This window comes from Paecilomyces variotii, assembly GCF_004022145.1.
Source record: "Paecilomyces variotii strain CBS 101075 chromosome Unknown C8Q69scaffold_11, whole genome shotgun sequence".
In the NCBI taxonomy this organism is placed as follows: domain Eukaryota; kingdom Fungi; phylum Ascomycota; class Eurotiomycetes; order Eurotiales; family Thermoascaceae; genus Paecilomyces; species Paecilomyces variotii.
The window spans coordinates 139,072-151,366 of NW_021167150.1; the positions used below are offsets into that span (position 1 = coordinate 139,072).

Genomic DNA, 12,295 nt, shown 5'->3' on the forward strand with positions numbered 1-12,295 from the left:
CTTTCCCCAACAACCATTATATCACCCAATCGACGACCGGAAAATATAATTTGCGGCTAGATCCACTACTCCCGCAGCTATTATATCGCCACCAGTTAGCCTTCTACAACAACCAAGCATCATTGGTCTAGTGGTAGAATTCGTCGTTGCCATCGACGAGGCCCGTGTTCGATTCACGGATGATGCAAAGCAACTTCAACTTCAAACCTGCCTTGGTGGGGATCTTCTTTTTGTTGTTCCTAAGTCTGATTGGTTTTTTTTGTATTGGAATTGTGGAGGGGTTAAATGTTATTGTTTTTTTGTAAATGGAACACTTAATCCGTATGACTCTCCAAGCCCTGCAGATTAACATCCAGTACTGTACCTAGCAGTTAGAATACGCGAACAGAACTATGTGCGGGAGAAACAGCATAATAACGACGCTGAGAGATTTTGGAACCACGCCGAGCTGGCACCCCCATAACGACTATCTACCTGCTACTTCTAGTATGTTATAAAGATGGTACAAAATCGCATAGCGTTCTCGATATTTCAAAAGGCAATCCCACAAAACTATATTTAAATGTGATAGCGCGAATACGAAGGTAAAGTAAGAAGCTGGGCACCAAGGCAACGACTAGCTATGTGCTAATAAGTACAATGATGTATGGTAAACGACCCTTCTCAGAGACATAAGACTAACTTGGACTATGACAATTGTATGTCCCCGTTTCCCATCAAGGGTTATCCACATACGTAGGCAGTTTCTGTAACATATATTCTCAGGGGTTAGAACGGGAGATGTAAAGAAACTTGCATTCTCTAACTACCTAGGAAGAGAGGCTTGAAGCTCTATCTAAGAGTAACCTCGTCTACCACTGAAGCTAACTATATAATTAGGAAATCACTCAGTTCTTCTGATGTTCCATATCATGTTCTCATCCCCGTTGATGCTCAATTATTCCAACCTAATCAACGCTCCGAACTTGTCAAATTTGGTGCCTTCGAGGGCTTTGCTCGACCCCTCTGCGGAATTCACCTTGCCATCGATCCTCCGCACTTCAACATATATTCCCCTTTGACGGGAGCATCGCCGCTTTACTCCCTCGCGTGACAGACGGTTACGGTGATCTGGGTGCGTGCGCCATTGATAGAAAATGGAGATAGCGTCAAACACAGAGATGCAGGCTTTCCCATTGATCAACGCAAGTATATCATCTTGCAACGGAATGGGATACGCGTCCGGTTCAACTATACGGTTGAGCCCGCGAATGTCGACAACCACTCGACCTTTCGAGAGGACTGAGACACAGAATCATAGATTGAAAGCAATAGTATTCGAAACGCCAGGTAAAGGGGGGAAGTTTTCCGCATGGGGCTTGAAGTACAGAATCACTTTCACATTGTCCATTTAGAGGTATCCAAGGTCTTTGCAGTTTCTTTATACGGCCGAAAACCCTGGCGGTCCCTTCGCTAAGCCCCATTCGAGCCACTATCTAGTTAGATATCACGCCGGACGTCTTTATTTTTAAAGAGGCGACTCACCTGGAAACCCATCACATAGCTGTTGTTATCAAAGCATTAGTCAGCGAATGTGAAGAGGACCTGACGAAGGAATAGCATACATTATTTTTTGGCTGCTTATCCCAAGGTAGATTCGAGCTCACAGCCTCGAAGTTGCAGGCATGGAATGGCATTGGTACTGCTTTGGTAGGCATTGCATCGGATGTAATCCCTATATCAACGCAAAACACTTAGCCATAATAGTTGCCAGAGGAAAAGTTTGGTCCATGTAGACAAACAAATAGATAGACAGACAGGGAGAGATAGATAGAGCAATAGAGATTAGTAAGGGCTATACATACTCCCATGCAGCCTTGAATGACCGGCGGATCTTATCACGCTCGGCTATTTGCAAGATGGTTTTGCGACCGGTTTCATCGCTGACTTGGAGGGCGTATGCGGCTTGATGACAGGCGTCCCTAAGATTATTGAAATTCTCGGTCTGGTAGTACTGACCAATGACGAGGTTCCTAAGGGAAGAGGTAATCTTGTCGTACATTTCATCTTTGTAGTCTCCTGGGTTAACACCTGCTTCACCTGCCAGTCTCATGAATTCCGCGAGGAAATCGTTGTATTTCTGGTACGTCTTCATACGCAAGTTCGCGAATTGGCGTCTCGCATTCTGTCTGCGGTTCGGATCGTGGAAGACAGCCTGGAGATGCTCAAAGATCTCATCGGGGCCTCTGCGGCCGAATTTCCTCTGGGAACCTCGCCCACGCCCACGCCCACGGCGCATCGGGCTGCCTCCTGGCGGCGTATCATTTCCTCATTCACCAGGTTAATGCATGCAAATTTGTTGCAGCTCACATTGCGTTATATGGACTTCGTCAAAGACAACGGTGTCAAAAATTCCGGCCAGGTTTCCCGGCCAGTTCGGGTCGGGACTAGACAGCTGCCTGGCTCGAGGAAACCTTGCCGGACTTTATCAACCATGTCTTCATGGCCGGAGGGCCATTCCTTCACCCTTGCATTCTCCCATCGTGCCGTTGGCACAGTCGTAGTCGTATCGTTCGTTGTGTTCTAAGTCTCGATATTCAACAAACTGGGATCGGTCGTTGCACATGTTGCTGGACGATCCGCTGTCGGCGATCCATGTGGGAGGAACGAGGGAAGTTGCTTGTGCAGCGAATGCGTATCTACTGAATTACGTCAGGCCTCTTGACGTGGTCAGGGCGAGGCTCTGGCTCTTGGGTAGGTCAGCTTTGTAACACCATATTCCTTCGCTGGGTCTAAAGGAAGGCAAGCTTCTCCTCTATTAGGTAAAAGCATTTGCTAGTATTATGACCTTCGCACGGCTGGGTGCACCGTCAAAAATCTCATTCTTGCGGTCTAATAATGGCACTTTGACAATACTATACCTGGAAGATTCACGCGCATCGCCGTAATAGCTCCGTACATCTAGCTTGCTAGTGACTTTGTGGATCTCTTTAGATCAGGACGTAGGAATAGGAATCGCTTGCTGATGAATAGTGGTGCACCTTCTGAGTCCCTCATAACGGCGGGCGTGTGGGGGTTAGCGTATGAAGGTTCATTTGGGATAGGGTTCCCCAGGGGTAGTTCAGGAGGTATATTCTCGCCTGTCTGGGTGCCGGTTGATATCATGACTGCGGGCTGGTTGACTCGAGAAAGTCCAAGCCCATAAGGTCGAAAGAGCTGACTGAGTCCCGAGAGGGGATTCTCCAGGGGTGGATCGGATGGCTTGTCTTCGCTAGTCTGCGTGGCAGTAGATACCATAGCAGTAGATTGGCTAGTTGTAGGCTGGTCCGTACGCTCTGCCAGATCATTGGGGGGAACGATAATTAGTCGAAGCAACTTCCAAACACTATCCTCCAAAGGCAAAAGCTCGGCCTATAAAGAATTAGTAAGATGATGATAACAACAAGAGGAATAAATAAATCAATAAATTATTAATTAAAAAAAGAACTTGCCTCTGATATTAGTTGTATCGGAAAGCCCATTATACATATACAATGAAGAAACGTAGCGCCAAGAGGATGAGTGGCCAGTATAAAAGCCAATAATGTAGCTATTTTGCTGTTATAACTGCAACGGTACCGACTCTTGTGAATTTCTTTGCCCCATTCTAAACTGGTAATATGTTGGCTCGCAGTATTTGCTGAAATATCACTAAGAAAGAGATAAGCGGTCTTCTTTAGCATTCGACAAATCGGAAAATAGAGCTCATGGCCACAGCTTGCAAGTAGGAGATCAAGGACGTGTTCACGGCAGATCCAGACCGGCGAGTCAGCTTGGATATTCCTAGATATCTTGTAAAGCAGACATGCTGCTGCTGTGCCAATGGCACCTTGAACAAAGTATCCTGGTGCCATTGGGTGAAGATCGTCGCCGAAATTGTGGAGGCTGCAGACGCTCGTTGAATCCCACGGACACTTGTCTCATGAGAAATGGGGTTTTGGTAAGCAAAATATGAACACACGTATAGATATATATATCTCTCTCGGAAATGACAAGGGTAAAGTTGATAAAGGAAAAAGGCGTTCGATCAGGCATGGCGATGGATAAAGTATATAGTAATATTGCGAATTTGGGAGGCATCGTGGTCAGAGATGGCAAGCGACTGATGAATAGAGAAAGGGGAAGCTTCAAGACATGTCAAAAGGAAGAAGGAAAGCAGAAACACCAAATGGGCTCTCGACTAGACAGGAGAGCAAAGAGGAGAAGGCTCAAATTCGAGGACTTAGGGTGAGGCTGATGTCACCTGCCTAGCTTGAGAAAGACAAGGCGATGGCTATGTAAAAGTGGATGTTTTGACAAAGCACCTTTTGTAGGATGTTGCAACAGGAGTCCAAATAAGTGGTATACCTATTTAGTATATTTTGCAGCCACCCAAAGACAGGAGTAGGTATTGCGCTAAACCCTACCTCATAGCTAGCTCCGGCGAAAGTGTTTCTCGTTGACGCCCGTTCGCACGTCATTCTGTTGCGTCCGGCTCATTCTCAATCATGGATTGGCAGCTCTAGTCCAAAAATTGCCGCTGAGAGTTTCTCTATACTGTGCTTCCCTCCGCGCTTTCTCGCGTAGGGCTAGGCCGTAAACATTTTTATTATTCACATCAAGTCCGCTATACATATGTTGCCTTAGCATAGCTTGCTGGCGCAAGGAGGTAGAGAATCACTTACCGCAAAACAATAGGGTATGTCTCTGCACAATTGCCGATAGGTTAAGTGTTTCGGGCCTCCTGTTGAAGGACCATCCAGAGTCCCGGACAGTGTGATAGGATCACCCCCACAAGCCACGATGAAGTAACTCGCCTGCCGTCACAACCTCTGGTATTTTTCGTGTTCTATTTAGATAACAAGCATCTTCCGATATTCGTTATCAATAGCTGAGCTTTGTCGCGCGAGGTTTCTGTAGCGCTGGGGGATTCTGCTCAATTCATCGGGCGAATATCTCTCAATCCAATTATTCGATGGACTCAGGCTTGTACTTAGATCTTCGGGCGATCTGCTTGACAGAGGACTGCTCATCAAAGTTGAGAATCAGCGCGACTCTGGTGTTTGTCTCTCGATATCGGATTCTGCCCAGGATATAAGATTGTATGATATTCCCAAAGATTGCTGGGCGCAATGGAATTCAGCGAGAACATGTCGCGGAAAGGCAGAAATTAGTCATCTGAGAATACGTAGGACGCAAGGTTTTTATATAGACTAGAAGCATCCTCGTACCACCAGTCAAAAACCTACGGCAGGTCGACAAGCCTCAACCCGCTAGCTGGGAGGATGTAGATATCCACCCATGCAGCGAACAGCGGTTTATTCTGGACAACGGGCCACCCTTTGTCGGTGTTTCTTGTAACCCAAATCTATCTTAAGTTAGAAAATCAAATTACCGATCAAAATTAGATCCCCGAACATACCTGATCGAGCTTGGAGTTGATAATCATCTCGCCCAACGTATAGTTATAGTGAGACCGACCGTATGCTGTACGCCGATAACCAGACAGTCTTATGAGCCAAGCGTCGCTCCGAAGAGGAGCAATTGCCCGTGCTGCGTAATTGAGACTCATTCCTATGACTGGATGCGCCCAGTTCTTGAACTCCTCATGATTCTTCAGGAGATCTTGCGCTTCGCTACATGTTTTCGCTCCCATTCTTCACGAATATAGTGGTTGGGCTCGCCGAGAAAGGATTCAATATCAGTGGTGTCACGATTTCGCTCGCAACCATAGAGATGAGTTATGAGGGCTTTTCGTACGACATTTGGCAATGGAAGAAGCCGCTCCATTTTGACGAGGTCCCCGCGTGTGCGGTACTCAAGCCGAAGCCATTTTCGGAATGACTTCATCCCAGAATGTGTGAGTGTTGTTTTGGAGATGAACTCGTCAGGCTTGAGGACGTGGACCTAGCTGTGAATGGCGTGCTCATCCGGTTAGCGATCCGATCCGAAAAGCCTCGTCCGATGCAGACTTGCAATGAGATATATCTAACTCAAGTTAGATTAGTGATATGCATACCTTATTTTGAATAGTATCGTCATTCTGTGGATTGCTGGCGAGCCCTTTCCCCCATCCCAGCTTGAGAGTGCTTACCATACTCGTTTTTATGGAACGGTATGTCCACAATGCTCCTAAAAGATCCGCCTCTTTCTTAAGCTCCTTCCTGTAGTGTTTCAGGATTCGCATTTCCTAGATGTCATTGTTCTGTTGGAATTGAGCTCGCATTGTCACGTTTCCGAAATCGGTGAAGGTTTGCATATGGTCGCTCTATATTGCATTAGTTTTAACTTGTCGGTCATGGAATTCGGCCGACGAAGACATGAACCCAGCAGTTTGCGTGGCCGGTCCAAGAACTTGCGGATGGCGTGGGGCGTATCTGGCAGGTTATGGCTGATCTCGGGCGAGATGCGGGGGGTCGAATCATCGGTGGACGGCGATGGACTGGCAGATGAAGATGGTTCACTCGCCGCATCGTTGATAATGATAGGGTTCTTCATGGCACTTCCGAGTAGGATCGCCAAGCTCTGGACGTGGTCAGTTACGCTACTAGTTAAGATAAGGAAGTATATACCGGAGTCACTAGAGACGGAAGACGGGATAACGCTGCGACACGGGGTGGTTATGTTCGCTTGAAGGTATCAGCTGCGTTACAACTTCGGTGGAAGGGAACTTACCAGGAAAGCAGACGACCGACATCGTCGCTTAGAATGGCAGCACAGAGACAGGAGTAGGGCAAGCGTGGCCACAGTGCTCACAGGCGATGTCCAGGAGGGCGGGAGAGAGAAAGCAGGAGAAAGTTAGGCAGGAGTCGAAGATGGGTTCAAATAGCCCCGCCCTCAAGGAAACAATTCCCTTAGATCACTCGGAGTTGACTGTCTGACCCCTAGGATTAAGACCAGATCGATATTAAGATGTGAATCGGTTACTAAAGCCGAATAGATCCTACCGTGAGGTTACCGCCAGAAAGGATCTCAACGGAAAGATAAGATTGATCTAATGTTATAGTCATGGCTGACAACTCACAATATAGAGTCGAATGGCATAACTATCCGGCGAGACTACGCCTTCGACAACAAGCGTCTCTCAAGATGAGATGCCGGGAATGATCGTGAGTTCCAGGCATCATCACCCCTGGACGCGTACTTGAGAGCAGCCGCCTCCTGGTCTTCTAAAGCGGACAGTAAGGCCAGGAGAATGGCGATTGCGCTGCTGCATGACGAAGAAATAGGAAGTGTCTGATAGCACCCTCACGATTGTCACCGTCCGCATTGCTACCGTGGGCATCAAGAGCCAGTAACTCTCCAAGCCGAGCCTATACAGTCAATTGCGTGTTAGTTATGAAAAACCATAACAATGAAGGAGAACTTGCCTGGCTGAGCACTTTCGATTTGCCGCCGGGCTGCGACTGTGTACTGTTATGATGGTCGCGGAGAATTTGATGTAAGGCCATAAACGACCATCTTGCCCCGAAGAGCGCGGCCTCCGTATGGAGATCATGTTTGAACTCCGAGAGAAAGTCATCCGGATCTAGAATCCAAATTCAGTATTAGTACCAGAAACTAGAACCCTCATAAACGGTCTGTTAATGAATAAAACTTACAACAACGGCAGCGTATATATGAAGTTGTCCTTGAAACGCGTCCGCCAAGCGAAGCACCAAGAAAGAATTTATCCGCCATATGCAGCAGTACATAGTCGGTTTATGTATAGTGTCGAGAAGCTGGTTACACCATTTTGCATACATTGCTGTTAGTGGGAGGTAGAAGTTATGCTCCGTTGCTCCTTGCGGAGCAATGCCCAGTGTCACAATAAACAGGCCGAGCAAATCCGTCCGGCTCCAGTAGGGGATATGGTCATGTTTGTGTTTTCTAAGATTGAACTTAGGAATTCCCCGACGATGCTGGCTATCACATTGTTCACATTTCTCCACTTCAAGGGACGATACTGATTGTTGGAGTCAAAACCGCTGCTGAACATGGACACGAGATCTCGAGTAGACCCGTCTTTATAATTGCTGTACTCCGGCCTGCGCTCATTGTGCGAGAGATTGAAGTGTGCTTGATTTCCAAGGGAGGACAGAAAGGAGAAGAGAAAGGTCCGCAGATTATAGTGAGACGGATTTGCACTCAACTCCCAAACGTAGCAGTGCAGGTTTATGACTCAAGTTTAGCCGCAAGTTCCAAAGCCAGACCTTCAAGCACGTGTGTCAAAATCGTAAGTTTATCAATCATGATCCGTATCTGCCGAATCAGGTTGACCGCAGCTGGCGCAGGGGGGTCAGGGTCAGGAGGGGGTGGCGTGTCATCGCCAATTATAGCAATAAGTAATAAGTGCACTATATGATATGTTAGTTTTCTTGTCCCAATCAGATAAGCAGCAGAGAAGCGGAACGGACTAATTTGATATTTCATATGTACCTGAGTTCTCCGAGCTCCCGGCATATATCTTCCAATTTAGCCCCGGCGAGTATGCTTATAAAAAGAAACCAAAAAATGGCAACGCAGAAAAAGGGTCATGGAAGAAGAGCTACCAGTGTCCCCATGCTATATATACTGAGAGCAAGAGCGAATACTAAATAGTATATTCCCGCAAATGACAGAAGTAGAAGTTGAGAAGGAGAGATGGAGAAGGAGAAGGGAGAATATAATCCACTGATATTATAGACCGTGAAGATATATATATAGTAAGATAGCGAGGAAAGGTAAGAAAGAGAAAGAACCCAGAAGGGGGGTAATGGGGGCTTTTATTCCCTTGATTCAGCCCCTCACTTGGGCATTGCGCCGTTGATGAATGTCTCCATCTTCTGGGGTGAATCGGTCCATGATGAATCTGTGAAAGAGACTTGCTCCGGAAAAGACCATCTAGAATCTCGGATATCGACATTTTCGCTCCACTACGCATCTAGGGCCAATGGTTGTGCAAACATGCATTAGATCTATGTACACTGTACATGGTTTGGAATTGTGGAGATGCTGTGGTTTCTTTCATGCAACGAAGGCGTTTGTATATACAGATCTGTCAAGGCATCGTTTTCGGAGTATACACGAAAAGCAGGAATCCACCGACGGATAGATGGGAAAACAGGGAATTGCGTAATTCATCTGCAATGGTCTAATCTGACGTCCTCAACCAAACGGGAATATGTATTCATCAACCAACACACTGTGCCGCTGTACAGTGAGGTATTATTTGTTCATCAAGGAATCGTATATATGTTGTATTATTTTGCGAAAGGCCCTCAAACACGGATTGCAACCAACTTGCCGACATTGGTGGTCACATATAGGGTAGTTGCATCGAGAGGGGTACGGCCCCATGCTGCTGCCGTGCTACCCTGGATTGCATCCGCTGCAGAGTAGAGGCATTGGGCACCAGAAGGGGTGACCTTGGTTATCTTGTTCGAACCGGCAACGTATGCGTTTCCTTCTATGTCGAATATGAAATCGTCCGAGGCAACAGTCAAATTGGCCACTACGTGGACCGGTGCAGAGTATCCCTCAGCAGCGCGTTTGGAAACTTTGAGAAGAACCTTCTCACTCGTATTATCGAAGTAGATATCGCCACCAAACACATGCACGCCATTAATCCCCAGATTCAAGGTCGAGTTGGGGCCAGAGATCGGAACCGGGTCATGTATGACTTTTTTATAGGACCCAGTCCGTGTATTTAGGGACCAGAGTACATTCAGTAGAGAGTCCGCGATGAGGACCGTTCCGCGCACTCGATCCAATGCTCCGATTCCATTGAGAAGTTTCGCTTCCGGGATAGGCGTGATGAGGGAGACATGCGGGTGATCGCCGTGCATTTCGACTCGCCAGACCTCGTTGGAGCCAAAGGTCAAGGGGGACAGGGACAAGTCGCTAACTACGACAGCGAATACATCTGGCTCCAGCTCCGCAATCCCTGTCAAGGCAGTTTCGTTTGACCATTGATGGACGATAACCGGGTCGGATATATGGAAAGGGTCGACTTGCCAGAGCTTTGCACCGTTCTCGAGAGTCGTCACCAGAATCTTGCCGTTGGATCTTACGGCAATATTCTCGGCCCAGGTATGGTTAGGAAACGTATGCACCGTTGTCGCGTTTGTAGGAAAACAAAGGGATTTGGTACTGGCGCTGCTGACGAGCGTTCCGAGACAGAGGATGCCTGCATAGAGGTAAGTCTTTAATGTCATCGTCGGACTGATAAATAATAATATACAAACAAACAGCTAAAGCGACTGTAATTAATACGCCACAGAAAACTGACAGGGTTGATCATCTCCAACGACATCCTGCGACTTATATAGGGGCCCAGGATCTTACGCTCACGAAGCCTCACAGGGGGCCCTTATTGGGGCTGAGTGGACATTCCTGAGGAATTAATTTAGATCGCGCACCCAAAAAGGGTCTCTAGAGTGGAGAATCGATTGTCGAAAACGCCGCTAAATAGAGATTATTGAAGTTATTCAGTAGTTATGATTTGAAATTATACAGAACATTGTCATGAACCTATGGAGAACCTAGCGGCATTAGCCAGGGATGTTCGGATGATCGATCGTCTTAAGGCTCCATGTCAGTCTATGATCGGCCACGCTGTCGATCATCCATTCCGGTTTTCCGGGTCAGTGAGCAATTATTAGTTTCAGTAGTCTAGGTCCTAGTTAGCTTCTCGGTTGACGACCATTTTATTTCCAGCGCTCAGGCCCAAGTTGAGCTGCAGCGAAGCTTTACTGTACCACGTCAAAAGTTCTCGGCGCGCCGCTTCCCGCATCTATATGGTTTCAAGTTGAATATGTACTATTCAACACCTAGAGGTGCTAGGGCTGTAGGATTTTGATATGGCATGCTCAAATCCTGTTTCTTGAATTACATAGGGAGAAATAGCATCTATCATCTAATAAGTATACCGTTCCTTTGCCAGCAAAACTGCATTTATCCTCAATTGTATCGACTTAAGCAACCCATTGAAGTATTCTTGACCTATATCGTCCCACGGCTATTGAACAAGCTGTTTAAACCATTCTAAGCTCTTGAGTTCAAATCTACTGAATATGACGGCTATGACATGACTGGAATCCCATCATCTCCAAACCATGCCTTAACTTTCCGAGCTAAATAAATTGGGGTAATATCCCACCTGAATTCCGAGCCCGGTTCCTATATAGAATAAAGATATCTTCCCAGCTTTTTAGATAGGAGTCTGAAAAGTACCGTGTACGCTTAGACTTATGATCTTAGTCCATATATGTTATATCTGAATACCTATCGCCCCAGATCGCTGCTCATGTCCAATTCCTATGCTTGTAGGCCTCATAACGCAATTTGGCATACTGTCCACTTGTGTGCTGAGCTTTAACATCACTGAATCAAGAAGACCGACGTCGAAAACATTTTCTTGCCTCGGCCAGCTGAAATAGAGCGTTTCTCATGGCCTCCGCCCGAAGCCGACGCATCCTTGCCAGATGCGAAATCATCTGGGGCAAAGGCGACTATGACATCGACCTTGAAACCGACGACTGGTCAACGTCCTGGGCAGTTGTCAAGCAGGACTTTGGCGATGAGTTTGGACCGCCTTTGACCATGACTGCGCCGCGTGGCTCCGAGAATGGGGCAATGAGAGAGTTGGCAACTTGGACCGGATGCTAGGCATATGGGCGCAGCAAGTACAGAGCGGACACCCAATGACAGATGCTCAGAGCCTGGAGATCTTTTGTGGACCTCGCAGAGACAACGAATGGACCTTGAAGCAGTTTATTGCTAAGCTGAACGAAAAAGAGAAGGACAATGAGGCGTCACAGGCCTGAGACAGAAGTTTCCCTCTTCCTCTCTGCCGCTCCTAAAGAGATAAGAAGTTGCAACGCGTTAGATTCGAACATGCAGACAAAGCATTCATTACTCCTCATTTTGCAAGGTGTCCATTCACGTCTCAAATCGAATGTCTAATAGAGCGACGACATTATATCTCTTGCAATCCACGTCCCCATGGTGGATCGGTAGCATATCAAAGAGGATGTTCTGGATATTTTGTTATACTTCAGGCAGCGGCATAGTACAGGGTAACATCCCGAGAATACGTTCAATTCCCAATTTTGCTTTCGTGCATCATGATTCGAGATTTATCCTCGTGGAACAGCACTGCCGACACCTAGAGTGATATACCAGAGAAGAAGTAGCCAGAAACTACGTAGTTCATACAATGGGAACTGCAGTCTGGATCTTACTATACAATCTAATTTCCTTGCCCGGTTATATCTTTCCTGATAGCAGAGATATCCGCCAAGTACAGAAACGATAGCATTTGGTTATGGACAGCTGG

The 12,295-nt window shown here is 46.9% G+C and overlaps 5 protein-coding genes and 1 non-coding gene across 6 annotated transcripts; 2 read left to right on the forward strand and 4 right to left on the reverse strand.

The window, feature by feature from the left end:
- The first annotated feature begins 116 nt into the window (after positions 1-116).
- C8Q69DRAFT_t112 lies at positions 117-187 on the forward strand. Its single transcript has one exon. It is a non-coding gene; the product is annotated as a tRNA-Gly (tRNA).
- Positions 188-1,520: 1,333 nt separating this feature from the next.
- Positions 1,521-2,278, reverse strand: C8Q69DRAFT_446975 (hypothetical protein; the record flags this gene model as incomplete). Its single annotated transcript, XM_028629173.1, has 2 exons — positions 1,521-1,524; positions 1,845-2,278. 2 exons carry the CDS (start codon positions 2,276-2,278, stop codon positions 1,521-1,523), a joined length of 438 nt encoding a protein of 145 aa, XP_028482484.1.
- A 475-nt stretch (positions 2,279-2,753) lies between these two features.
- C8Q69DRAFT_72784 (hypothetical protein) lies at positions 2,754-4,068 on the reverse strand. The gene is made up of 2 exons (XM_028633962.1): positions 3,471-4,068; positions 2,754-3,390 (listed from the first exon to the last, which is right to left on the reverse strand). The coding sequence occupies exons 1-2, from the start codon at positions 3,870-3,872 to the stop codon at positions 2,941-2,943; spliced, it is 852 nt and encodes a 283-aa protein (XP_028482485.1). The 5' UTR covers positions 3,873-4,068; the 3' UTR covers positions 2,754-2,940.
- A 1,545-nt stretch (positions 4,069-5,613) lies between these two features.
- Positions 5,614-6,694, reverse strand: C8Q69DRAFT_509427 (hypothetical protein; the record flags this gene model as incomplete). The annotated part of the gene is made up of 5 exons (XM_028633090.1): positions 5,614-5,904; positions 6,017-6,161; positions 6,230-6,522; positions 6,570-6,601; positions 6,673-6,694. The coding sequence occupies 5 exons, from the start codon at positions 6,692-6,694 to the stop codon at positions 5,614-5,616; spliced, it is 783 nt and encodes a 260-aa protein (XP_028482486.1).
- Positions 6,695-9,067: 2,373 nt separating this feature from the next.
- Positions 9,068-10,483, reverse strand: C8Q69DRAFT_72733 (hypothetical protein). Its single transcript, XM_028633961.1, has one exon. It carries the CDS (start codon positions 10,170-10,172, stop codon positions 9,237-9,239), a length of 936 nt encoding a protein of 311 aa, XP_028482487.1. The 5' UTR covers positions 10,173-10,483; the 3' UTR covers positions 9,068-9,236.
- Positions 10,484-11,156: 673 nt separating this feature from the next.
- Positions 11,157-11,973, forward strand: C8Q69DRAFT_476546 (hypothetical protein). The gene is made up of 2 exons (XM_028631268.1): positions 11,157-11,282; positions 11,351-11,973. The coding sequence occupies exon 2, from the start codon at positions 11,407-11,409 to the stop codon at positions 11,623-11,625; it is 219 nt and encodes a 72-aa protein (XP_028482488.1). The 5' UTR covers positions 11,157-11,282; positions 11,351-11,406; the 3' UTR covers positions 11,626-11,973.
- The last annotated feature ends 322 nt before the right edge of the window (positions 11,974-12,295 follow it).